The 27,714-nt window shown below is 36.8% G+C and overlaps 1 protein-coding gene across 2 annotated transcripts; it reads left to right on the top strand.

The window, feature by feature from the left end:
- The first annotated feature begins 720 nt into the window (after positions 1–720).
- LOC144956110 (uncharacterized) lies at positions 721–27,132 on the top strand. 2 transcript variants are annotated; one of them, XM_078886462.1, is made up of 13 exons: positions 721–754; positions 1,967–2,147; positions 4,655–4,797; positions 5,364–6,978; positions 8,361–8,586; positions 10,183–10,300; positions 11,769–11,860; positions 14,182–14,245; positions 15,265–15,453; positions 16,469–16,569; positions 19,255–19,356; positions 21,956–21,996; positions 24,951–27,132. In XM_078886462.1, exons 2-13 carry the CDS (start codon positions 2,000–2,002, stop codon positions 25,757–25,759), a joined length of 3,648 nt encoding a protein of 1,215 aa, XP_078742588.1. In that variant the 5' UTR covers positions 721–754; positions 1,967–1,999; the 3' UTR covers positions 25,760–27,132. The 2 variants fall into 2 exon arrangements, with proteins under 2 accessions (XP_078742588.1, XP_078742589.1); XM_078886463.1 differs by lacking the exon at positions 721–754 and adding an exon at positions 1,197–1,590.
- The last annotated feature ends 582 nt before the right edge of the window (positions 27,133–27,714 follow it).

Genomic DNA, 27,714 nt, shown 5'->3' with positions numbered 1-27,714 from the left:
TCTCAAACTAAGTACATTGATGGTTTGCTCTTGGAATCTGCATCTGATCCCTATTTGTTCCCAGTTCCCCTTTGTCTTCCTTTCTCTTGGGTGCTTTAATTGTAATTCTAGAACTTTTTACTATCCCATTTTCTTCCTTTTTACTGGCGCTGATATAACCTAAATGTGTTGCAAGCGCCGTAAAACCCTTAAAAACAAAACAAACAATCTTAACAAGGCCACTACCACATTATCTCATTTGTCTGTAGTGTTATTCATCCTGTTTTGTCGATAAAGGGGAAACCCGAAACGTCCATTTTATCTGTTTTCGTATATTAAATTGAAACTTACATTCAATTTCACATTGTTATTTATTTCTAGAAAAAAGAGTATTTATATGGAGTAATATCTACTGAATGTGCTCATGGGATCTCAAGCCAACAGTAAAATTTAACATGTATGACAAGACAATACTCCTGTTAGGCAATATATTAATGAAAATTATAACGCAGATATTTTCCGACATGGACAACGCTGTTAACGGAGAGGTAGGCCTACTCATTTTACACATGAATACGGTGAGAAAATGTGAAAAAAGAATCTTTTCCAACTCAAACCCTGGACCATCCAGTCCAAAGGAGAATGTCATACCACGAGTCAGAGGAAACCGACTGGCTATGAGTAGCACTGTACGACTCTACTTACAATCTTGAAGTCTGTTCTTGTCGATAGAAACACTTCAAACACTCTAAGCAAGCCAAGTTCAAAGATGGTGGTGAGTTTGTCGAAGTATTTCTTGCCTTTACTTTTTTTTTTTTTTAATTAGATTTATTATTGTATAGATAGAATGAAGATGACGTCACCCAGGTCTTTGTTATTGTTTTTTTTTTTGCCATCCACTTTTATGAGTAATTCTCACTAAACTGTATTAACCAGACTATAAACGACCAAGATTACAAGTTTTGTGAATTTTGTGTGTTCGTATCATCCGGCATCATTTAGAGCAAGCAATGACAATGTTGTGTTTCTGAGCCAAGAACTCTTATCACAATTATTATAATCGTAGTCATAGATCATTTACGTTGAAAAATTGCGGAGTGAATGATTATTTCACATCACGAGCGGGTTGAGGCTGTTTTCTCTGAGCTCGATTCACAGTCACAATTTTCACGTGAGGCTGGAGCTGGGAGGTTGTGAAAACAGTTTACCAAATTCTCGTGGGGTCAATGAGCGAAGACACATGAATCATGAATGACATCTTGATAATTTTTTTGTTTGTTTGTTGTAACCGTTTTACCACATAATTCAAGGCAAATCAAATTCGGGATTAGAAATCAGTTGACCTGTCGTCGGAAAATGATTTGAGTGGACATCATTGTGATTCCGATTCAATTCAGTGATTGAACATGGATATAAAATTACAAAGAATATGAATAGTCTCTTGAAGTGTTTCTATCTCGACGAGGGTGTTTTCAAACTATTACATTAATTGACAAAACAGGCAGTGTCAGTTCATCTACAGTGGCTTTCTCGAGATGTTAGAGGCAATGAGGTTGATTATTTTTGCCAGAAATTTTGAATTTGCTTTTGCAATGCCATGCCATAGTAATGGTAAGATTTGAAAAGAGTAGAATCAATTATTAACTTTGAGTTTATACTATATTACACTAGCTGTAACTAGTGTCATATCAAATGGTTGTTCAAGGTTTATTTTTTAATCTATGTCTATGTAGTTGAAATGAATTATAATATTGGTTTGATTTTCTTTTAAATTTGTCACTAACTAGAGCTAAAGTAAAGAAACAACATTAGCTGAAACTGAGACATTCGGCAAATGGCACCGACTGTGACCTCTGAAGTGTTTTTAAATTTAGAGTAACCAATGGAAATAAGTTTACATTTTTCATTTCATTTTATTTCAGCCATGTGATCAATGACATTTTCATTTCTACTAACACTTGAACTCAACTTATTTCCATGTCTACAGATCAACAGTATTCAGATAAGATAATATTGGAGAATGTCAGGGACGCCAGCGTTGATAGTTTTGTATGACACAGATGCGGTGGAGGTTCGATGCTCAGATGGATCTCGCCTGGAGCTATCCCCATGCGGGGCCACCATGAGTTATCAACCTCCTATACAAAAAGGAGACCATCCAAGGAAAGGTACCTAATCGAAACTTGCTCTCTTAATTTTGAATTTCTTTGCTTTCACCGTTTAACAGCCAGTTAATGTGCAAGGAATAATGATGGAAATTTTATATATATATATACTTGATCAAAAGGTATACACATTTAAAATAGTCGTTACTTTTTTATTTGTAGGCGTAGGTTAATGATTTTCCACTGAGTTGTTTACCATTAGCCTTTCTATGTACTGATAGTTGTTTTTGTTTTTGACCTGAAATTCGCTCACCACTTCACACGTGCTAAAATGACCTTTTAGCCCCTTACTCTTGACAGGAAGTGTGTAGATTAATTTTTTTGCCATCCGTGTCTTCTTGAAACATTTTCAAGGAAGGAAAACACATTGTAAAATGCCATCCACAAATCTATGCGATGTCACGGCTTAGTTAATAACATGCACGTGCCATTGGTCGTTAGTGGATCGATTTGAAATGACACAAACGGTAAGGGACTAACGAATGTACAGTTTTCCTCGTCATATTAAGAATTGTTGCGACATTTGTCACAGACTATCCAGCTTGAAGATGACCAAGGGCACATGCCAACGGATAAAAAAGTAACGACGATTTTAAATCTGTATACTTTTTTTGATCGCAAGTATATATATATACATGTGGGTCCCCTGTGTACGAAGGAAGAAAATCATGATCTTTAAGTTATTCTCACAGGAAGGACTTCCGTAGTTTAATAGCACTCCTAACCGGAGAATTTTTTAAATTAACGGTATCAACCCTAACTAAAGATACTATAATACCTTGATACCTTGATACCTCTTCTTCGGGTTGAAGGCTATGCCTGTAATACCCGTTCTGCACTATCTCTGATATATCTACGCGCACCTGCATGGTTGGGGCGGAGCTGGTAACGCTTGTAATGCCAGTGTTTGTCTAACTTGTCTTTGAACTCATTCACTGTCCTCTCTTTAATTACATCTTCTGGAAGGCTGTTCCAGTTATCTGTCACTCTGAGTCCAAAGGAGCATTTTCTTACATTTAATCTGGCCTGTCTTTTTTTAATTTGTCGCTATGTCCTCTCGTTCTATTAAATGTGCTCTCTGGTAGTATTTGCTCTCTATCTACTCTATCTTTCTCGTTTATTATCTTATATACTTGTATCATGTCTCCTCTTTGTCTTCTGTAGTACAATGATGGTAGTTTGAGATGCCTCAGTCTATCTTCATATGGTAGATGCTTCAAATCTGAACAAAGCTTCGTTGCTCTCCTTTGTACCCTTTCAATTTTATCCATGTCACTGACATGCTGTGATATCCTCGGTGCATTACCATATTCAAGTGATGGTCGTACCAGAGCAGTGTAGAGCCGCCTAATAATATCATTATTTCTGCTGGTGAATGTCCTTTTAATAATTCCGAGAGTTCTGTTTGCTCTATTTATTGCACAGTTGACATGATGGTGGAAGGATAGTCTGTTGTCTACATGCACTCCTAAATCCTTTTCTACTTCTGTTTCCCCTAGCTGCTGGTACACTCCGTTATCGTCTCTCATTCTGTATGTGTGCTTTGGATTTTTGTAACCAAGATGCATTACGCTGCATTTGCTTGCATTAAACTTTAACAGCCACTTGTCTGACCAGTCTGATAATTTGTCGATATCATCTTGTATAGTATGTCGGTCACTTTCTGTTCTTACGGGTCCAAACAACTTTGTATCGTCAGCAAATATTCTGATCACGTTATTTACAACATTAGGTAGATCATTGATGAATACCACGAATAATACTGGACCCAGAACACTCCCCTGTGGAATGCCGCTGGTGACATCCGACCACTGTGATGTGTGCCCGTTCAGTGAGACTCTCTGTTTTCTGTCGTGCAGGAAGTTAGATATCCATTCGTTTATCTTTCCTCTGATGCCATAGCTATGTAGTTTTTGAATGAGCCTTTCATGGGGTACAGTGTCAAATGCCTTTTTAAAGTCGAGGTATACCGCATCCATCGGTTCTCCCCTATCCAAGGCGTCTGTCCATAAAATGTTTGCCATCGTTTGCAATATTGAAACTTATGGGAAACAAGTTAGTAATAGTTGCATCAGCTGAGTGGTAATTGACAACTGACTCAGCAAATTGTTTTTGAAATTTGAAAAATCACATCTGATAAAAATGAAACTTATCTTAAATAGTAATAATTGGACATTGCAACTAATTGGAACAATGTGACTGCGGACTTAAAAATGAAAATGGACATCATATCCTAATGGAACAACCAGTTGAGAAGGAACTTCTGGCCTGACCCAACCCCATACTCAAAGAAGCTGTACGGCAGTGAGGACGACCTCAGGACCACTGTGGGCTTCATTCACTAGACCGGACTGACCATGTGACGTGACGGGAACGAAGAAGAAGAAGAAAGTCCATAATCATAATGGCTAAAAGATTAATATAATAAAAGTGCCGAGAAACTATGGAAGTCCTCCCATCTCACAAACTGTTTAACAAATTTATTTGTTTTACTCTATTTGCTGCATCAGGTATTTCGAGCAGAGTCCACAAGAGAACATGTTTTGTGACAAGTGATTACAAGAAAATTGTGCTGCAGACTTTGGATTTTAGGAATCGGTTCGCATTAAGGCCCTATTTATGTGAGGAGCTGCAGAACAAGGAAGATGTTCTCGTAAGTTTTGGATTTTTTGTTATTCCTGTTCTTGTTTTTCCTACAATACGGCCACAACCTAACAGGCGTTGTATCTCGTTCTACATATTGTTACATGGTGCTGTTTTGTGGTCATGTAATCTTGTATAGATAGTTCAAAGATGACGTCACTCATGCCTTTGTTATTGTTTTTGCCATCCGCTGTTTTTGCCATCCGCGTTAGTGAGTTGTTCTCACTAAACTGTATTAACCAGACTATAAAAGTTCATGGTTACACAGAGTTTGTGTGTTGGTCCGTTATACTTCCGGATGGCAATGTTGTGAACTCCTTGGCCAAGCGCATTCTATCTATATAACATATATATGATTATTTTACTTAGTTATATTGTTAATGTTTTTATTATTATTATTATTATTATTATTATTATTATTATTATTATTATTATTATTATTATTATTATTATTATTATTATTATTATTATTACACTGTTTTCCTTGTCATACTAATATAGAATATAGATATAAGCAATGAAACAGATGATTCAAACTAGCATTTCTAATTAAAAATTTTTTTTTTACTCTTGCAGACACTTTATGCGTCAATCGATTCCATCAGATGGCCAGACTCGGTTGATAACGCAAATGTAGAAATTTTGGCAGATGGCAGTAGAAAGTTAACCTCCCTTGATGACTTTGCCAGTCTCGTTGTATCTCCTCATGGTCAAGACTTTAGCATTTCTTACCTGTCGCGCATTAGTTTTGATGACAAGGGAAAAGATTCAAGTCCACAGTTTTTGCAGTCGAGTCATGTGTCGTATTGCTTATCCAGGAATAAGACCGAGACTTCAAATAACCTTATTGGGGGCAAATCCTCTTGTGAGAAAAGCAATGAAGCCATTGTACAACCTTTCCAGTTAATGTCTGTGAAAGATCAGCAATGTTCCGATCCTACCTCTCCCTCGGTGACAGTAGCACAAGTTTTCAAGAATAACAACCATTCTGTTCCTTTTGCAAATATCAAGATCAGTGGAGCATTGCGTATTGATCACGATAGCGAGGACATTCTTGATAAGTCTTCTTCCCATTCAGATCTTGATAAAACTCTTGTTGAAGAAGAAAGTCAAAGATTGGAAGCTGGGCACCGGCAAAGTCCTCGTGATTGTCTTGCAAAATTTTGCAATGATGAAAATAAGTATTTACCCAATGATGTCGAGGGTTCAATCCCGATATCGCCTCGCCTTAATCAAGATGAAAGTGGGAGTATAATTTGTGGTTCACCAGTTACACACGACATCTCCAGCATTAGTCGGTCATCAACACCAGATGGTCTTCGCACGACCATAGACTCGGACGCCACCTTAATTCATGAAAACAATGAATGCGAGGCTCTCCCCGTCCATAGGATGATCTACAATCAGCACAGACATAGCTCTCCCACTCATTGCTCTAGTCCGTTTGATAACATTGTAAAAAATGATGGAATTACAATGAAACAAAATCAGCCTTCAGCTCCTCCTCTGGATGGATCGTATCTTGAAATGCACAGACATTCGCCCGTGGGATTTGATTGCAATGACAAAGGTGCTTGTGACGGTGTTCAAAAAATTAAATTCTGTGCTGAACCTTCCTTGAAAAATCAAAATATAGATGAATTGAAAAATAACTCTGATTCTCATAATCAATTGATGACACAAGTGAAATCAGGTGATGCTCAGACTTATGTGAACAGCCCAAAAACTCGTGCATCACCCGTTGGTATCTCATCACCAACCTGTCAAAAAATTGTGCAAGAGAGAAAGATGGTTTCAAATTATGATAGAACACAACATGCATTGGTAACTAATAAAGAAAAATCTTTAGAGTCATTTCAGTGTTCAGTCAGTCTTCAGGGGCAACCAGCCGCAGTCCCATTGGAAGTTAATCAGGCTGCAAAAGAAACCAAGACATTTTCTGGAAATTCTACAAATGATGATGGCAGTTCTGGGCTGTCACAGGTTCACCATGAAAGTGAAAGTCATTTAGCATCCTCTCAGGACGATCTTCATCCGTTGTCTTCAGTTGTGGAAAACGATGAGGAAGACGAGTCGGCGTGTAGAAAGAAATATGTGTGGGTTACAAGGCATGCCTCCAGGATGTGTTGCCCAAAGGAATGGACTCACCCTCTCATGCTGGCCCTCAAGGCTGAAAGCTCTTGTGAGAAAAGTAAGTTTTTAGAGCATATTTGTTTTCTATTTATTGAATTGTCAGTTTCTCCATCTTGTATAACAATCTGTTACGGTGAATGATATAATCAGTCGGATGGTGAAAGGGTTTGAACTGAGATATTGCCAAGTTTATTTAGGTCAATTTTTATCCAAAATGAGTTCTTGTCATAAATGATTAGATCAACCCTTTTTGTACATCTTTTGGAAATATCAAAGCTTAATTTCACTTCTAAATATTTTTTACAGCAAGTCAAGTTGAAAAAAGTATGAAATTTGAGAAAAGTTGCTGGATACCTTTCCCATACATCTGACCATAACTTCATGAAAAATCACCTGATTTACTTCAAATAAAGATTAAAATGCTCTGGGGAGCATATTCTTTCAGAAAATGAAAAAAAAAAATTTTTTAATGCAAATACAAAATTTCCACCTTCCGATTGTCATGCACTGACACATCCTTTTCCCCTCTTTTTTATTATTATTATTTTTTTTTAATAAACAAAACTATCCATTTTAATCATCTTATTTTGCTCTCCTTTTCCACCCAGCAATGAATGAGTTACTGATATTAGATCAGAGCTCTCAGATGAGCTGTGACAGTTCGTGGTTGGAAGGGGCACCACTGGTACATTTTGAGGATGGATGGTGCCATTTGAATTTGACTTTGCTTAGATTGTCTTTCTTCTGCAGTGTAATCCCTCTATCTGCTTTGCACTCTCTTGTTTTAAGGTGCGAATTGTACTATCTTTACTGAAGAGCTTATATTGAAAGGCTAATTTATAAAAATTAACATTTTTATATACCTCACCTCAAAATTCAGTCTTGATAGTGATTTCTGAAAATAAGTCGGGTGTTCAAGAAACGTCATATCTGGTTGGAGTGGATGTTTTCAAACCTGCCTGGCATCCCCGTAGATATATGGTGAAAATACTCAATAGACCAGCATCCTGTACATAGGGCAAAAAGCAATTTGTTACTTCCCATTTCATGATATAGAAATTGTAATGAACTTTGGCTCCTGACAGATCTGATGGGTGGGGTTACTAAATTATGTTTCAATTTTTGGATAGCATTTCATTAAATATAAGAATACATCTGTTTTTTGTTTTTGTATTTTGGTGTTTTAAAACTTTTTTTTTCTTTTTGCTTTGTAGTTTTGTAGTTGTGTCATTTTTTTTGCTCTGTATTGTTTTAAAAATCTTTTTAAAATGCCAGACTCTAGCACTTGTAAAATCTAATAGCACCCTGACTCAGTGAATTAAAATTTTTTTTCTTTTTCTAAATTGTATTTTAACTACTATCAGCCGTCACACCCAAATTTTTCTTCTGATCTATTTGTTTATATTTACATTTTATGTTCTTGTTCAATGTGAAAACCAGAACGGCAACGAAGAGGTAAAGAGAGTCACAAGCAACTCCCCGTCACCAAACCCCTTCCTTTGACTTGCCCTTTCCAACACAAACATAGGATGTCTAACAGCAAAGATTACACTCAGGAACTTTCTGATCACGGTCAGCAGAAAGAGGACAAATCTATTACCTCCACAATAGGAGAGTTTCAGCATGGGCGGCTTAAAGTTGTTGTTTCTGAAGGCATCATCTATCGGTAAGTCTCCCAAGTTCTTTTCTATTATTTTTTTGTTTGTTTCATTCTTTATCTTCACAGTACATAAAATTACCACTTTAAAGATAGAGCTTTAATTGAGATTTTATATAGTGCAATATCCACTAATGCGCTCAAAGCACTTTAAAAAATGTCCCTGGCCAACATTTCAACATTTATAATGAGACATATGCTGCCTGTTAGGTGATTTTACTTTTTTTTCTGACGGATAAATGCTGTCAACGGTCAGGTAATCATTTTACACCCGAGTATGGTGAGAGAATGTGAGTAAAGAGCCTTTTCCAAGGGCTCAACTATGCGCTGAGCGAGTCTCGAACCCAGGACTTTCCGATCCGAAAGCGAGTGTCATACCACAAGACCACATAGCCGCACAATGTTATTAATGTTACCCAAAATATACACTTTTTGAATGCACTGATTATTTTATATTAATGCTCATTTTTACTCGTTTTTTTAGAATTATTATCTCCAGTTACATATAAATAATAACGTGAATTGAATGTAAGCTTCAATTTAATTACAAAAACAGATCAAATGAACGTTTCGGGTTTTCCTTTTATCAACAAAACAGGATGATTGAAACACCACAGATGAATGAGATGATGTGGTAGTGACGGAGTTAAGATGTTAAGTTAAGATTCATCTTAACTACGCCACTACCACATCATCTCATTCATCTGTAGTGTTTCAATCATCCTGTTTTGTTGATAAAGGGGAAACGTTCATTTGATCTGTTTTTGTAATTAAACTGAAGCTTACATTCAACTTCACGTTATTATTTATTTCTTCGAGCTTCGAGCAGCACCATTTACACTACCCAGTTACATATATGCGACCCATTATCTCAAATTGGTATTATGTTTGGATGAACCAGAAGCTCAAAAGACAAATTTAAGTTCAACTGATTAAAATTATGAAATATCTTATTGTTTTAGCACTTTAAATTACTATATATATTCATTCTTCTCAATAAAACATACACACTCAACGCAGCACCTGAATCACCCAACATAAAACTGTTTTGCGGTGCTGTGTCATATGCCTAATTTTTTGACTATCCTATTGTCTTCATTTTTACTGGCACTGAAATGACCTAAATGTGTGGCAAGCGCCATAAAACCCTTAAAAGCAAAACAAACAAGAATGTTTTAAAAAAATAAATTGATTTAGTACATAAGTAATGTTTTCATTTCCGTATGGCACACAAAGAACGGTGCGAGTTCCCACTATTGTTTTTCCACTACTCCACTTAGTAAACTTTCTAAATTACAAATTTGCTTTCAATCATAGTTTGTGCCTTACAAAATATTGTTGTATACTCAACTGGATTGCAAGTTCTGTTTTAAGTTTTGAGAGACAAAAATCGTCTTACAGAAAATGCTTTGACTGGCTGGATGGACTTTATTCTACTTTCACTTTTACAAAGTTTTAAATTCATTCCCAATGACTTAACAGCGGAATGAAAGACAGCAAGCTTTGTTTGTCAGGATTGCTGGAAATGCTCTATATAACATAACTTTGGTTTAGATTCTCTCCCTTTCTCTCTTCCTATCCCCCCCCCCCCTCCCCCTCCTTAAGATTGACATCCTGTAATGAAATGACAGTGGTTGAGGTGTACCCTGGAGATGGATCTGTTTTGGTCTCCCAGGGGGTCAAGGCCGTCTTTTTTACACACTTCATTCCACGAGCGAATGTGGTAAGTTGCATTTTTATATATTATTAAATTACAAGCATTGCTGTCTGTTTTATGAACAGTTCCTGTTGTAGGCAATCAGAGTAGACTCTGTGCCCATTCAATGAATGTAATAAGTCAATCAGCTCAGAATTCAAGTATTGGAATAAAATTTTAACCCAGTTTCTGTTGACTTAATAGACAATATATTTTCCACTTCATAGAACTCCACGGAGCTTTTTAGTTGGGAATGGAGAGCTATTTTGTGTTTATAATTTGTTATATATTTTTCTCACTTATCGTAAAATTCATCGGGGAAAAAGGTTTATATAAATTTTAAGAAATTGTTTGTATTTAATATAATGAGAGGAACCATTACCAATGCAAGTACTCCCACCTCATTTTTAAATTCGTTTACCAGAAGATTGACACGCAATCCATGAACTAAAAATGATGGCGTCTGTTTTCGATGGGATTTTACAAAGCAGAATTTGATTTTTCAAAAAATATTTCTACTAATACATGCAAACCTTCATGTCAATTGTAAACACCATGCAAACTTTGATGACCTTTGGTCCAGTAGCATACCTGCCTACTTCTATGGATCGTCCGTAGTTGTTACAGAAATCAGGTAACAATTTCGGGCATTCAGAAATGGAAGAAATATTACGGATTTTGATTTCACAGCAGTTTGGTCATAGAAAAAGTATGAAAACAAAAATAGTTCCCACAGTTATATAAGAAAGAAAAAAAATGTTCCCTTAAAGTTATAAAGGCTACTGTTCAGTTCATGCCCATGATAGCTAAGTCGATTGCTAACTCATAATGGTTGAGGTCAACAACAAAATTTAACGTATAGAAGGTTGTATGGAGTATTTTAACTGACCAATTGATAATGATGATAATTTTTGGTGTCGAATTGTCACAATCGTAACAAATTGAAAACGAAATGAATATGTTTATGTTGTGTATATCGCACGTGTGAAAGAAAGAGAGGAAGAGAGAGAGAGAGAAGAGAGAGAGAGAGAGAGAGAGAGAGGAGAGAGAGAAGAAAATAAGTAGGAGTGAAATATCTGTTCAATGTTACAGTTATCGTTTAACGTTATAACAAGTGTAACTAAATGACAAATTGCCATATTTATGGACAATAAAGATCTATTATTATTATTATTATTAAAAAAATAATTTTTTGGTTGGTATATTACTAAAATTGTACCATTTATTACTGACGAATTTCGTGTTGGCTACTGATTTTGAAATTTTCAAGTAGGCAGGCAATGGTGGGTAGGACATTTAGTATCTTTTCATTCCAGCTTCAGGTCTGAATTTTTTATGTTCAACTTTTTAAATAGTTTTCATTCTTAAATGATTTGTTTCTTGTGTAAATTATTATGTAAGGGACGGATTTTAAAGAAATGTATAGTGAATTTTTTGATTAAAAGAATATATTTTCATTTTCTGTTTTTCTTCCTTCTAAAAAAAATTGCTTCAGCTGGAAGAGAGGACTTATTCACTAAAGTCACTGCCCCCTGGATGTGCCAAGGGACGTCACTCTATTGAAAAAATGATGAAAACTGCCAACAGGTTGGTTTAGTATTAATTTTTTTCCTGCACACAGATTATATTAAAGTTTTGTATGTTTTACTTCATATTTGATGATATTCAATTTTTAATAGTACTGAGATAAAAGGCATCTTTTTTAAATAATCTTGGTTTTGCTATTAATGGCAAGTAATTTAGAGAGATATTTAAAGACATATACAAAGGTATATTTTGTTCACTTTTGTCATTGATAAATAATCCATAGTTAGTTCATCCTTTAACAAACAAAAAAAAAAAAAACGATACAGAAGCAGTTAATGCCAATGGCTTTCTACTGCTACTACTACTAAACATAATAATTAACCTAACAAATAAGTGTTACTAATTAAGAGGGTCATTAGATAGGATGGCCTGGGTCTAAAAAAAAAAAAAAAATCCATAGTATGTTGTAATATTGGAAAAGTAGAGTGGGGGTGGGGGGGGGGGGGCAGTCTTGATTTCAGTCCAGACCAACACTAAAGAAAAATAATAGAGCATTTGTATAACGCAAAATCCGCTACCACATGCTTAAAGCGCTTTACAAGGGATTCCTGGCCAAATATCAACACTTAACATGTTGGACAGGACAGAGCTGTTAATGGCTAGGTACTCATTTTACACATGAGTACGATGAGAGAATGAGAGTTAGCTTTCTCCAAGGCCTCAACTATGCACTGCTCGAACCCAAGACCTTCTGGTCCAAAGGAGAGTCATACTAGACTTGACCTGCCTAGAATTACGAATTGTCTGGGTGGGGTTCCTGACCTCTCATAGGGAGGCACTTACTGTGTCTTCTATTCCCCTCTATCTGTTTTCCAACTTGCTGTCTTTGTCTTGGAAGGAGATTACTTGGTCTTGTCCTGGTCCTGGCCGGATGCCCTTCCTGAGAGGGAAACAGTTGAACGTATAGTTAGTTTTGGGAGATGATATTATTTTCCTTGTAAATCATCTCTCTGTTATGCATTGAATTATGTTTAGTTTACATATTATATTATATGATTTGTAAACATCTGAGTGCGTTCCTCTTAGTGGGGACCTGCGCTTGTGTCTGGATGAGACTTTTAGGTGATCTCAAACTAAGTACTTTGACGGTGTGCTCTTGGAATCTACATCTGTTCCCTATTTGAACCAATTCCCCTTTGTCTTACCTTTTATTTTGTGCTTTAATTGTAATTCTAGCACTTTTTACTATCCCATTTTCTTCCTTTTAACTGGCGCCAATAATAATAATAATAATAAGCATAATAATAATAAGCATATTTATATAGCACCTTTCGTCGAAACCTCAAAGTGCTTATATGACCTTAATGTGTTGCAATCGCCGTAAAACCTTTAAAAACAAACAAAACAATTACGAATTTTTGGCTCCAGCTACAGAGCTACATTTGCCTCTTAGGCTCAATAAAAATCTTGTTGAAAAGGAAAATTAAGTTCCTTTAGATCCTACATCCAGGACTTTGAAGTTATTTGTGGATCATGGTGATGGCAAATTATTTGAGTTATAAAGCTATCTAAAGTGACTTTTTCATTTTTTTCCCTTGGAAACTATGATTTTTTTAAAAAATTCACGAAGACAGCTCTGCACTAGATCACATAACTGCAGAATAGAATTACCTTGGAACTCAAAATACCTTACTTATTTACTATCCAGCGTTGTCCTCCTTGCTATCCAGGGTCGTCCTCATTAACACTGGCTGCCCGCACTCTGCGATGACAGATGTCTGCCCATTCCTCCTCCTCGTCTGTTGACAGTATCGTACAACTCTCTTCCCTGGGTGGGGAACCTGACTTCCCATAGTGGGCAGGGTCCCTTTTTCCAATTGTTTCCTGTCGTCTTGGAATGAGATTACTTAGTTTTGTCATGACTCTGGCCGGAGTTCCTTGGCTGGGAGGGAAACAGTCGAATGTATAGTTATAATTTTGGGAGATGATATTTTTTTCCTTGTAAATCATCTCTGTTATGCATTGTATTATGTTTAGTTTACATATTGTATTATATGATTTGTAAACATTTGAGTGTATACCTCTTAGTTGGGACCTGTGCTTGTATCTGGATGAGACTTTTAGGTGATCTCAAACTATTTTGACGGTGGTTCTTGGAATCTACATCTGTTCCCTATTTGAACCAATTCCCCTTTGTCTCACCTTTTTTTTGTGCTTTAATTGTAATTCTAGAACTTTTTACTATCCCATTTTCTTCCTTTTTACTGGCGCTGATATGACCTTGATGTGTTGCAATCGCCGTAAAACCCTTAAAAACAAAAACAAACAACTCTCTTCCAAAATAGCTAACATAATTAAAATATCATTGTGTGTCATTCTAGGCTGGTACAGATTTGTCTGAATTGGGACAAGAGATGTGGCAAGGGGAAACCACCTTGTTGGCAGGTAATGAATGTTGTGATATCGAACTAGTGGTTGGTGTTTTTTTAATGAGCTTTTTGTATAGCGCAATATCCTTTAAATGTGCTCAAAGCACTTTCTTTACAAGTGGTCACTGACCAACAACAACACTTAACATGTAAGACGAGACAAGACAATTGTTTTCGACAGAGACAAGGCTAACGGCCAGGTACTCTTTTTACACCTGAGTATGTGAGATGAGTCTTTTCCAAGGATTCAACTATGCACATAGTGAGGCTCGAACCCATGACCTTCCGATCAGAAAGCGAGTGTCATACCACAAGACCACATAGCCGCACTAAATCAGAGACATAATCCATCTTTTTTTCTTGGCGGAATAAATTAGCTGTTGAAATAACAAAAAAAGTTTGACTGACAGGAAATCAATTAAATTTTCGTAGAAAAATGGAGGTCACAGTTACGTCATCTGATTCTTTACTAAGGAAGGTAATTTGAAATGTTCCTTATCTGTATTTTTTACTCCTCAGTATTGCTTCCCTTCAAATTCCATGGATATAACGGGGCTCTCTGCTACAACAGGGATTTTTTTTATTTCATCCCCGTTGTATCTGAATTTCGCTGTATTGTTACAAATTTCAAGTGATCTAATAATGATAATGATGATAATAATGCTTTTTTGCATCCCAAAAAAGGAAATTTTTTTGTACAGACGTGTTATAATAAACATAGTAAAATAAATAGATAAAAAGAATGTCATAATATATTTATATGATAAGTGGTTTCACAGGCAAGAATTATACTTTATATGTGAATCTAGATCGCAAAAAATTGATTTTGGCAGTTTGGTCCTTGGGTAAGACCCTTTTTCTCTTATCATGCAACCCATTTAGATGTGAATGATGATTGTAACATAACTATCTTGACATAGACATTTTTCTTACATATCCTTTTGGGGGTATAAATGAAGTATTGTGAAATGCTTGGTGCACAATGACATTGTAGAAACTTTTATCTAATTTCAAAAAACTCCTTTTCACTTGCAGAAAGAAGTTGTAGCTGTCGTACAACCATTGTCCTCGTCGCTGTTAGAAGAGTGTTGTGTGAGTGGCCTTGGACGGTTCTCTGCCTTCACGAATGGAAGAGTTCGTATTTTGTTTGATGACAGAACTTCTCTTGATACTGTGGCGGACTTTAAACCAAGGCTTGGAAACGTCACTGAGATGCAACAAAATGTAAGATTGTTGTGTTTTGATATTTGCTGCTGCTGATATTTGTTGGTAGCTTTGATTATAATGTTTATACTTTTGTTATATTTTTTTTTTCTCTTTAGAAAATGTTTGATATTGATAACGTGACAGAGATTATGCTTCAGAATATCAGATGACAACATTCACCTTATGGCATTTATTTATTTGGATCCAGCATTATTATTTCATTGTACTCTCCTTCTAAAACTAAGATCTAGTGATCATCTCCTTTTAATTGTTCACAAAAAAGGCTCCAAAAAGTGTTCTGATAGGTCTTTTTCTCATGTTGCCTCTTCTATTTGGATCTTCCTTCCAATTTCTTTAAGAAATTGCAATACAGAAGCTACGCTTAAGACAAATTTTAAGACATCCCTGACATAATCAGTCGGCATGGTGAAAAAAATTTGTTCGCGTTTTTTTTTGTATTTTTTGAAAGCCCAATATCTCCTGAGCATTTTAATCTTTATTTGAAGCAAATCGGGTGATTTTTCATGAAGTTATGGTCATATGCATGGGCCAAGGTGTGAAACCCTAATTTTAAGAAAATCGCTTCCAAAGTTGACAAGAGTTGATATGAAGTATAATTACCTTCATAAAAAAAAATTAAAATAAGATATTTAGAGTAGAATTCAATTAAAATATTTCATCAGTATGTAGAAAATTTATTGATTTAATAATTTTTGATAACTCATTTTCAATAAAAACTGACCACTTGACTAAAATTGTCAATATCCCCATTCAAAATTTTCACCATGCGACTGATTATCTCAAGGCACCCACATTTTATTGAAAATATTTGATAAATTAAAACCAGTTTCCGTTATATAGTTTGTTTCATGATATGAACGTCTTCGGCATGTTTTGTGTATGGCCTGTTATTGTAAGTTTGATGTTTGTATTGAAAAGGCGCCTAGAGCTGTTTGTATATGGAATAGGCGCGGTATGAATGATTTACATTAATTATTATTTATATTTTCTTTCATCCTTTCTTTTCCCTCAGTCTTTGTTTCGATCTGATTCATGGGACACCACTGCCAGGCTCCTCGTCACTTCTGGTAACTACATCACTGTGGACATGAACAAACCAGGGAACTACGCAAAGTAAGTGTTAGCTGGGTGGGGTATTCAGACCTCCCATTGTGGGCAGGCAGGAGATCACCTGCTGTATATTCCATCCCCCTATAGGTTGCTTTATATCTTTGTCTTTGAATGGGATTACTTGGTTTGTACTGGCCATTGTCTAAGAGGGAAATGGTCAAGTGTGTAGTATAGTTTTTTAGATATTTTTATTTTCATTGTAAATGAAAATGTTATGCACTGTAATATTTTTTTGTTTTGTTTTGACTATCAGAGATCCTGTTCTTATGTCTGGATGAGACTTTTAGGTGATCTTAGACACTGATAGTATGCTCCTGAAATCTACATTTGTTCCCTATTTAAACCAATCTCCTTTGTCTTATTCTTTTTTTTTTGTGTGCTTCCAATTTTAGATCTATTAACTTTTTTGACTGTCCCATTTTGTTCCGTTTTACTTGCACTGATGTGACTTAAATGTGCCGCTGCAAGTGTTAGGCCAAAAGAAAAAGTTGAATGTCTTATACGTCTTAATTGGATTCAATAGTCTGATGTCACGTGACCCAGCAGGGTGGGGATCCTGACCTCCCATAGTAGGCAGGGAGGTACATGCTGTGTCTTCTATCCCCCCAACCCGTTTTCCAATTGTTTCTTGTCATTGTCTTGGAATAAGATTACTTGGTTTTGTCCTGGCCCTGGCTGGAAGGGAAAGTCGAATGTATATAGTTTTGGAAGATGAGTTTTTTTTTCTTGTAAATCATCTCTCTGTTATGCATTGTATAATTTTTAGTTTACATATTATATTATATGATTTGTAAACATTTGAGTGAATTCCTCTTCGTTGGGACCTGTGCTTGTGTCTGGATGAGACTTTTAGGTGATCTCAAACTAAGTACTTTGACAGTGTGTTCTTGGAATCTACATCTGTTCCCTATTTAAACCAATTCCCCTTTGTCTCACCTTTTCTTTTGTGCTTTAATTGTTATTCTAGAACTTTTTACTGTACCATTTTCTTCCTTTTTACTGGCGCTGATATGACCTTAATGTTTTGCAAGCTCTGTAAAATCCCTAAAAACGAAACCAAACGTCGCCCAGCAACAGCGGTCATTCTAAACAAAGAAAATCTGTACTTTTATTCTTCATGCTGGCTAGAACTTCATGTCTTGTGATCAGCATATGTAAAAGTCAAAACATGATCAGATTTGTTTGTTTTTTTCCCTTTGGATACGCTTTTATGCTCGTCGGAGAAATATTTCATAAAGGCGTCTGCCATTGTTCTGATTGTTTAGAGCCAGTTACTAAGTTACCGTGCGTCATTACGAGGGAAGTGACGTTACGACTGTTGAAGCATATTGATGACCAAGTTTGTATTTCAGTTTCCAGCACTCATTTCATCCTGACATAACACCGTTTTGAGACGGGGGGGGGGGGGGGGGGGGGGGGGTCACATGAGTTTTTTTTTCTCTGGATGGGGTCCCTCAACCTTCCACGGTGGACACGAAGTCTAGTGCTGTGTCTTCTTTCTTAGTAGTCCTTCAGAGCCATTATTGGGTTCATGGAGCCGGAGTTTATCCCAGTTTCTATAGCGTGAAACAGACAATATCAATTGCTTGCTATCCTTTGGATAGGATGCTAGTCTATCGCAAAGTACTTTCCACCAAATCTAACAGACTCGGCTACCCATTCACTGCTGGGTGTACAGGGGGGTCAGAAAAAAAATCTCTTCTGCACACAGGATTGATCTTGGTCCCTTTGTGTGTGAAATGAGTGCTCTACCAACTCAGCTATCAGGACCCCCTACTGTCTTCTACACCCTTATATCAATTTTCCAAGTTGCTTTCTGACTGGGATTTCTAGGTTTTTCCTTCCCCTTGCCAGAGTTTTTTTCTGTTTTTTCTTTCTTATTTTTCTCTTTTTTCTCTTTTTTCCTCTTTTCCCCCTCTTTTTTTCCTCTTTTTTTCCTCTTTTTTTCTCTTTTTCTCTTTTTCTCTTTTTCTCTTTCTCTTTTTCTCTTTCTCTTTTTCTCTTTCTCTTTTCTCTTTTTTTCTCTTTTTTTCTCTTTTTTCTCTTTTCTCTCTTTTTTTTCTCTTTTTTTCTCTTTTTTCCTCTTTTTTTTTCCCTCTTTTTTTCCTCTTTTTTTTCCTCTTTACTCTTTTTTCTTTTTTCTTTTTCTCTTTTTTTCTCTTTTTTTCTCTTTTTTTTCTCTTTTTTTTTCCTTTTTTCCTCTTTTTCCCTCTTTTCCCTTTTTTTCTTTTTTTTTCTCTATTTCTCTCTTTTTTTTCTCTTTTCTCTTTTTTTTCTATTTTTCTCTCTTTTTTTCTCTCTTTTTTTCTCTCTTTTTTTCTTTCTATTTTTCTCTTTTCTCTTTCTTTTTCTCTTTTTCCCCTTTTTTCCTCTTTTTTCCTCTTTTTGCCCTCTTTTTTCCTCTTTTTGCCCTCTATTTTTCTCTTTTTTCTCTTTTTTTCTAAAGTATACAGTCACATCTCTCAAATCCGGAACCCCACAATCCAGATGTCACCATTATCCGGACAGGTTGCCCGGGGACAGATTTTTTTCTTCTTTTCCTTCATTATTCTTACACTTCAGGGACTGATTCCATTATTCAGATGCCTCTGTAATCTGGACTAAATGCTATTCGGATGCGACTACTGTATATTTTTCAACATGAGATGGGTAACCCCTAATCATTAAAAAACAATTTCCTTCTCCTAGATATGCGAGTGCGGCCAAGGAGTGGATTGCGTGGGTAAATGCAAGCCAAACGGAGAGACAGGAATTCTACAAACAGCAAAACCAACCACATATTATTCAGAAGTATGTTTTTTTTTTGTTTTACTTTCATTTTAAAATAATTTTATTACTTGCTTATTTAAAAATTAAGTTCATTGAAACATTTTATATGTGGCTCTTCCAAAATGTAATTTTTGTTGTGCTTCAACACAAAAAACGGATAAAAATTAAGTAGTTTGGAGAACTATAGCTTTCATAAGTCAAATGTCCGAAAACAATTTTAAGCCGTAGAGGGCATTATCGCCTGCTGCTGTATTGTGCAGGGTCACTTGTCGTCGTCCAGTACTCTTTGGGGTTAGGTGTACTCTTTTTCAGTACTGATTCAAGTTGTTTATTCTTCTTTTAGCCGTGAACACATTGAGTTTTTACTGTAACTAGAATTCTACTTTAGTTTCCACTTTACCGTTTACCGATTGAGACAAAAGTTACAGAGTTACGGTTTTTTAATGGTTGAAAAGTGTTTGAATTTGGAATTTTCTTTGAAATTGATTTTTATCATTTTTTTTTCATAGTCTTGATAATTTTATTAAATTATGTTTCGTATATCATAGAAAAGGCAATTCATTCTATTTTTTTTATGTTTGAATCATCTCTGTATCGTATACGGTCAAAAAGTTAGGCCTTTTTTTAATACCTCGCTCATTAGCAAACCAAAGTTATGCCCTTTACGTCAGCCGTCGGAGGGGGGAATATTTGAAGAGGGTCAGCCCTTTAAGTGTTAAAAAAAAGACTTACACCAAAAGAATGGCAGGAAAGGCTTATCAAAGTACTGGGCAAAGTGTGGACAAGGTTAAGTTTGTCCACACTTTTGACATTTGAGGATATCGTTCTTCAAGACAATCTTTTGGAAACAATCATTTTTCGAATTATTTTTTTCATTATTGGACCTAGAAAGTCTGAAAACTAAATCTGTCCATAGCTTTTAAAAATAATTGTATATTGATGTGTATTGCGGCTATGTTGTCTTGTATGACACTCGCTTTTGGATCGGCGCATAGTTGAGTCCTTGGAAAAGGATCTTTACTCACATTCTCTCATCGTACTCGGGTGTAAAATGATTACCTGGCCATTAACAGCGTTGCCTAAATGTTAAGTGTTGCTGTTGGCCAGGGAGCCCTTGTAAAGCGCTTTTAGCATGTTTAGTGGATATTGCACTATATAAAAGCTCAATTTTTATATCTTTAGAATTATTGCATAAACCACCTTTGTGGAATAACCTAATATTACCAATTGAGTGAATGCATCAAATTCAGTCCCTTAGTTTGTGGACAATGACCTCTCCACACATGACTAGTATCCCAGTGTTCAGGCTTGTTTTGTAAATGATTTGTGTGATTTTTGTTCAGTCTTAAAAAAAGTGTTTGCATGTGTGCTGTCCTCTTAAAAGTATTCACTGTGTTGGTTACAGCTAAGGGACAGAATCTGTGATGGCCGCATTCACCTAAATAACTTGATTGAGTGAGAAGGACAGTCTAATAATATAAAGATATTTGAGTTGTAACATGTGTTTTTACATAAAGTACAACCAAATCTTTTACCTTTACCGATGTTCCATGTCGGACACTACGTTGGAGATCATGGTTCGCCAGCTCTCTCTCTCATCTGCGAGTTTCGCACATTGATTTATGGGACTTCTTACGTACGCTGCGACATTTCCAAGCCAGCTTGTCCTTCTTCGTCCTCGACCACGCTTGTCTTCTATCTTTCCCTCTGCAATGGTCTTCTGTAGTGAGTCGTGCCTTCTGATGTGGCCGAAATATCGGGTTATCCTCTTTCTAATAGTTGAAATGATCGTTGTTGATGTTATTCCTAAAGTTTGGAGTACTTGATTTGTTTTTTTTTCCTTCCAGGATACCCTTGCAATTCTTCTATAGGTCCACATCTCAAATGCTCTGAGTTTCTTTTCTAGTGTCTTTGTCAGAGACCATGTTTCACATCCATAAACCAAACCATCTTGAGCAATTAATATTGAATGCTCCATCCTTCAAATTGACCTCAACCAATGACTACAGTCATGATTGCAGTGCCTGGGTGGGGTCTTTTGACCTTCCATGGTGGACAGGTCACTTGCTGTCTTCTATCTGTTTTCTGAGGTGCCTTCTGTCTGTCTTGGAAGACATAACTTGGTTTTGTCCTTTCCCTTGTTGTTCTTGGCTGAGAAGGAAACAGTGAGATGTATAGTGTTAGTTTTGGTCTTCTAAATCATCTCTCTATTATGCAGCGTGTTATTTTTTTTTGTTTTATATATATATCATTTGTAAACATTTGAGTGTGTTTCTCTTAGTGGGGAGCTGTGCCTATGTCAAGATGAGAGTTTTAGGCGATTTCAGGCCAAGTACACTGATGTGCACTTTTTCTGTTCCTTGTTTTAACCATTCCCCTATGTCTTAATTTTTTTCTTGTGTGCTTTCAATTGTCAATCTATAATTTTTTTGACTATTCTATTTTCTTCCTTTTCACTGGCGCTGAAATGTGCAGCAATCGTTGTAAAACCCTTAAAAATTAAAAAGAAACAAACATGAATGCAATGCAACGTTTGATTGGACATCAGTTGAAAAATGTATAGTTTACTGATTAAGACTATTTCTAAATTTATTTACAATCTTTTGTTTTTGTTTTTCAGGGCAGCAGAGCTAGAGCTGAAAAAAATTTTCTGCTTCAACTGTATCCTTTTTTATGAGATTATTTAAAAACTTAAAAAAAAAATCTTTTTTTTTTTACTTCGTTTTATTCTGACAATTTTTAAGAAATGTAAACTTTTTTTCTCTTTTTTTTCTTTTTAACGGGGTTTGTGGTGATGTGATTTTTGTAAACTGCAGTAAATAAGGAATTTTGAATGAATGTCATCTCTACGAATGTGGTCTGGTATCTTCTTGTATGACTAGGGTTCTGACCTTGAGTTCCCGGTTCGAGTCCTGCTGTGTGCAATGATAAAGATGAGTACTTGGAGAAGCCTCTTTACTAGTGTTCTCTCACCATAACCAGGTGTAAAATAGGTACTGGGAGATGACAAGAGTCACTGTTGATCATGATTTTAAAAAAAATGTTATTGTACCATTACAGGCATAGTTGAGTATTGCTGTTGTCTTGGAATCCTTTGAGCACATTCAGTGGGTGATCGGTTATATAAAGCTGAAGTACATAATTTGTGAGTGTATGTTTGTGTGCTTTAAAGAAAAAAAAAAATTGATAAAAGTATAGTGTGCTATTGGCTAAGAAACTCACAACATTGCCATCCGAAAGTATAACGGACCAACGCACAAAACTATCAGAGTAAACATGGATGGCAAAAAACAATAAAGACCTGAGTGACGTCAACTTCCTTCTATCCATATAAGGAACGAATGTGACATCACTCAGCTCTTTGTTATTTTTAGACAGCCTGTTAGTGATTCATACTCACTAAATTCTTTCAATCAGATCATAAACGCTGACGAGTAAGGTATTTAGCTGTATAAAACTCGAACAACTCTCAGCAGCAGTAGACATCCTCCGACAAAAGCAAGCAGGTTTTAGGAGAGGTAGATCGTGCATAGACCACGTTGTTGTACTTTGACAAATTTTGGAACAATCGAATCAGTGGAACAGCTCCCTGTATATTATATTGCATTATTGACTTTGAAAAGGCTTTCGATAGCGTTTATCGAGGCAATCTATGGAAAATACTTAGGCATTATGGTATTCCACAGAAAATTAACATTATCCCGTCGCTCTACAAGAATTTTGATTACAGAGTTGTTCACAATAAGTTAACAGAATTTACCGTGAACACTGGTGTCAAACTAGGTTTTATCCTCTCACCCATGCTATTTTCTTTGGCCATTGACTGGTTGATATGAATGAAACACTACAAAGGACAATGGGGTCTTACATCAACATTCGAGGATTTAGATTACGCAGATGACATTGGACTATTCTCCCATAGATTTCAAGACTGAAAGTTTACACATGGCAGCAAGCTCTATTGGACTCTAAACAAGAAAAACTAAGTCATGAGAATCAACACATTAACCAAAGATCCAGTGCTTATTGATGGAAATCCTCTAGAAGATATTCAAGAATTCACGTACTTGGGGCTGTAAACTGACAACAGATGGTGACTGCAATGCAAAGATCAAAATGAGAATCAGTAAGGAAAACTAGACATTTGCATCCCTCAAAACAAATTTGGAGAGCAACGGGATTATATTCCAGCACTAAAATATTTTTAAAAGTATTGTCTTGAGCGTTTTTGCTCTATGGATTAGAATGCTGGATGATCACAGAATAGCATCCAGAAACTTGAAAGTATTCCAAAACAAATGTTTGCGACAAATCTTCAAGATATTCTGGCCAATCTCAAATGAGGACCTGAGAGCAAGAGCTGAAGTAGTCTCTGGAGAGCCTCATTAAAAGATGGCAATGGCTGGGGCATATCTGCCGCAGACCTGATGAAACACTGATAAGAATCTGTGTTTCATCAGGTCTGCGACAGACATGCCCTAACATTGATGGAACCGCAAATAAAATCGCAAAAAGAAACCACCTGGTGAGAAAACTTGCAACTACCACCTGCGGAGCCTCACCACAGGTACTGAGATCTGCTTTGGCACTGTGCTATAGTGTGGGAGAATACTGTGCCCTGTTTGGATGAGGAGCCCACATGTAAACCGCATTGACATCTGATTATGAGAATTATAACAGAATGTCTCAAGTCAACTCCAACTCAGTGGCTCCCAACACTGAACGGCATTGCACCACCAAGTGTTAGACAAGACGCTAATCAAAGGATGCATGCAAAAATTGACGAAGCCACAGACAACATTCCCATAAAATCAATCGTAAAGGGGGCACCTTCAACAACTAGACTTAAATAGAGAAGACCTTCCCACTAACAAAAATGGCAGACTTCAGTGTGGAGGAAAACTGGAGAGAAATGTGGAACAGGGAAACGCCAAGAGGAGGAAACATCATTAAAGATCCAACCAAAAGAGTGCCTGCATTCAATAACACCAGGAAATACTGGATTTCCTCAAGTTGCCTCTTAACTGGACATGGCAGAACTGCATCAAACATGTGCAGATGGAAACTGGAAACAGTGATACCTGCCAATAATGTCAGGCAGCCCCAGAGACCAGCGATCACATCGTCCTCCACTGTCCAGTCACTAAACTTGATGGTTGCTACGAAACCATCCTTAGGGCGGAGGAAGACATTAGAAGCTGGGTTGACGAAATAAATTTGGAGGTGTAGCCATACACTACTACTACTACTGATAAGAATGGCTCTGTGATGGACACGCCAAGGAAAGAGGAAACGAGGTCGCCCCAAGGAGACCTGGAGACGTACTGTAGAGAGGGACCTAAAGTAGAGGGGTCTGTCGATCGACGTGGCCCCCAGAACAGCAGTTGACAGGACCAGGTGGAGATCACTTGCATCGCCTTAAGTGCCAGCAGGCCCGGAGAGGATTGAGTGAGTGAGTGATAAATATTAACTCACAAATTTTTTGTTAGTTTGCTAAATTTGGTTGAAACGGGTGGGGTTTTTTTTGTATTTCATCTAAACGTATAACATTAATTAATTGAGCATGGCAGCATAAGTATTTCTTTTTATTCATCCTTGCATCTAAAACTGTCCAGACATTCTAGAGCACACAGCAGCCCTTCAAGACAGTGGGACTAATCTTGCTGCTAAAGTCAATCATATCACCACTAATCCTAGAAGCAGCAGTAGCAGTCATGAAGACGTCACCAAATCAAGCAGCAACGAACCATTGCCATCATCATCAGCTCATCTTACCGATAGTCATAGTCATACTCCGTCTTTCACTTTACCATTTGATAATAATATCCCTGGATTCGGGGATAGAATACACCAACACGCCATTCCTCCCAGTTCATCTTTATCACCATCGCTACCTCACAACAATAGGGCTGTGCCATCCACAAACCATGTACCTTCTCCACCCACCCATCCTTCTCCTATCATTGCTATGCCATCTCATTTCAACCCGCATAACCCTAAATTTTCCACCCCTCTACATCACCAACTTACCACGTCATCATCTTCTTCTTACCACCACCACCACCACCACCACCTGACACATCCCAATCTATTGATCAACAATCACAACACACCGCATGCAAGCACATTCTATAACAACACAAATGTCATTAGCAGCACGCAACACAACACCCCTATGCCACATACTAACCTCCTCCTGCAATATTCATCCTTATCATACGGCACAAAACCCTTCTCATCTCATATCCCACTACACAACCACCCCTTGTCCTGTGACACGCGGTTCGCCACCAACACATCATCCCATCATGAAGACAAATGTGTAGACACCACCATGGGCTTCCAGTCGGTCAGGAGTGCTCTGGCCCGTACCTCCAGTCTCATCAACGACATTGAAATGTTTCTTGAAGACACTAAGCCATAGCGTCAATTTTAAAGTGCCTGTCATCGATGTGATTGTAAAAGTTAATGATTTGTGCTTTTGTATTCATCTTTTACTGGTAAGTACTAAAACTAAAAGATTTTCTTGCGGTTATGTGATCTTGACACTCGCTTTTGGATCAGGTCAAGGATTCGCATAGTTCAATCCTTTGAGAAGGCTCTTTACTCACATTCTCTCACCATACTCGGGTGTAAAATGAGTACCTGGCTGTCAACAGCATTGTCTTGTCAAAAAAAAATTGTAATATCGCCTAACGGGCGTCATGTTACATTTTGCTGTTGGTCAGGGACCCTTTGTAAAGCGCGACGTTTGGTGGATATTGTGCTATATAAAAGCTCAAGTTAAGTTAATAGAGAATATTCTTGAATGCACAGTTAGTTTTAAAGCATTTGGTAATAAATGCAAGGCAAGCTAATTTTTAGAGTATCTGCTGATAGACAATACAAATGTTAATTTTACTCCATCTGTCTCCAATCCAATATACAGACCTGCCTTCTACTACGAAAAATTCGTAAAATTACGGAAATTGGGCTCAAACTTCAGAAATTCATGAGCATCTATAAGTCGGTAAAACTTATTGAAAATGAAAGTTAATACCATGACTACCAAATTCTCAGGATTTTGAAGTATGTTAATCATTGTGAGGGTAAATTGTTGATCTATAAAGTTGACCACAGCGACTACTACAATCTCTTAAAAACTACAATTTAAAAAAAAACAATTCAGCTAGGCAGGTCTGAATATAATTTGACTCTTAATTGGGTCTTTTGACCTCCTATGGTGGGCAGGAGGTCACTTGCTGCGTCTTCTATCTCCCTACATCTGTTTTCTGGGTTGCTATCTGTCGTCTTTGTCTTGGAATGGGATTACTTGGTTATGTTCTGGCCCTTGTCGGAGTCCCTAGCTGAGAAGGAAAATGTTAGGTTTAGGTGGTGATATTAATGTCGTTGTAAATCATGTTATATCATCATCATTGCCTTTTTCACCCTAGGTCAGGGTATTGGCCACAAACAGTTTCCATCTGTGGAGAACGGATTTCTCAATCTAGTTCACGATATGTAAAATAAAGGAAAAAGTTCAGAAAAAATCTCCACCGAAGTGGGCGTTCTCCATCTATGTAAAGGACATATATGGGCGGTTAAAAAATGCTCTAAAAGCGCATCGGGAATCGTCCCGGTAAAATCTTATTTTAAAACATACAAATTGATGGCGGATCGGATCCTGATGATCAACGAAATACGAATATCTAGATAGTAATGATTTAAGTCGAAGAGAAAAGGATGGTGTCGCGAGCTTGTATAAGATGGACACGATGACGTCACGTTTACGCGGGACACAGTGAACAAACTCATGAAGATTAATAATAATACACATTTATACAGCGCTCATTCTCGTGTAAAACACAAGCTCTGGGCACTTTACAATATAAATTGTTCGAAAAAAAAATCATAGCCAAATCAAGGATTCATAGTGTCAATAAAATCAAATACAGTAAAGATGTCTCTTGATATTCTTTTCAAAGGCAGGTAAAGACTTGCACTCCCTCAGACCACATGGTAGTTCATTCTAAATCTTGGGGCGAAACAAGCAAACGATCTATCACCAAATTTTGTTCTTGATGATGATCACAATGAGATAAAGAAGCTTGACACTTGAAAAAAGTTTAGATCATATTCAGCGCCTGAGTAAACAACACAAAAGGACAGATAGGTAGATTTAGGTGTAACCACCTGCGAGACGTTTGGATCACACAAGTGGCTTAGAAAAAGATAGACAATAGAAGAATAGGAAAAGATAGAGCAGAAATCTATTGGTGTCTAGCTTACAACCACTAACCACTAATGTAAACAAAACGGCCTGGGAAAATCCCAGTAATATCAATCCAGGACACAAACAGAAATCCGCAAAGAAAGGGACAAGGGGGATGGAAAACATTA

This window comes from Berghia stephanieae, chromosome 10, assembly GCF_034508935.2.
Source record: "Berghia stephanieae isolate SIO BIC M18660-M18661 chromosome 10, UCSD_Bste_1.3, whole genome shotgun sequence".
NCBI classification, from domain to species: Eukaryota; Metazoa; Mollusca; class Gastropoda; order Nudibranchia; family Aeolidiidae; genus Berghia; species Berghia stephanieae.
Note: the sequence above shows the minus strand (reverse complement) of the source record. Positions and strands in the feature narration are given on the sequence as shown.

What these genes read in the sequence shown, in the direction of transcription:
- LOC144956110 (XM_078886462.1), top strand. Translation starts at nt 2,000, where the DNA reads ATGTCAGGGACGCCAGCGTTGATAGTTTTGTATGACACAGATGCGGTG. An exon ending in TCATTCCACGAGCGAATGTG is followed by an intron (nt 10,301 to 11,768) that starts GTAAGTTGCATT and finishes AAATTGCTTCAG; the next exon opens with CTGGAAGAGAGGACTTATTC. An exon ending in GGAAACCACCTTGTTGGCAG is followed by an intron (nt 14,246 to 15,264) that starts GTAATGAATGTT and finishes TTTCACTTGCAG; the next exon opens with AAAGAAGTTGTAGCTGTCGT.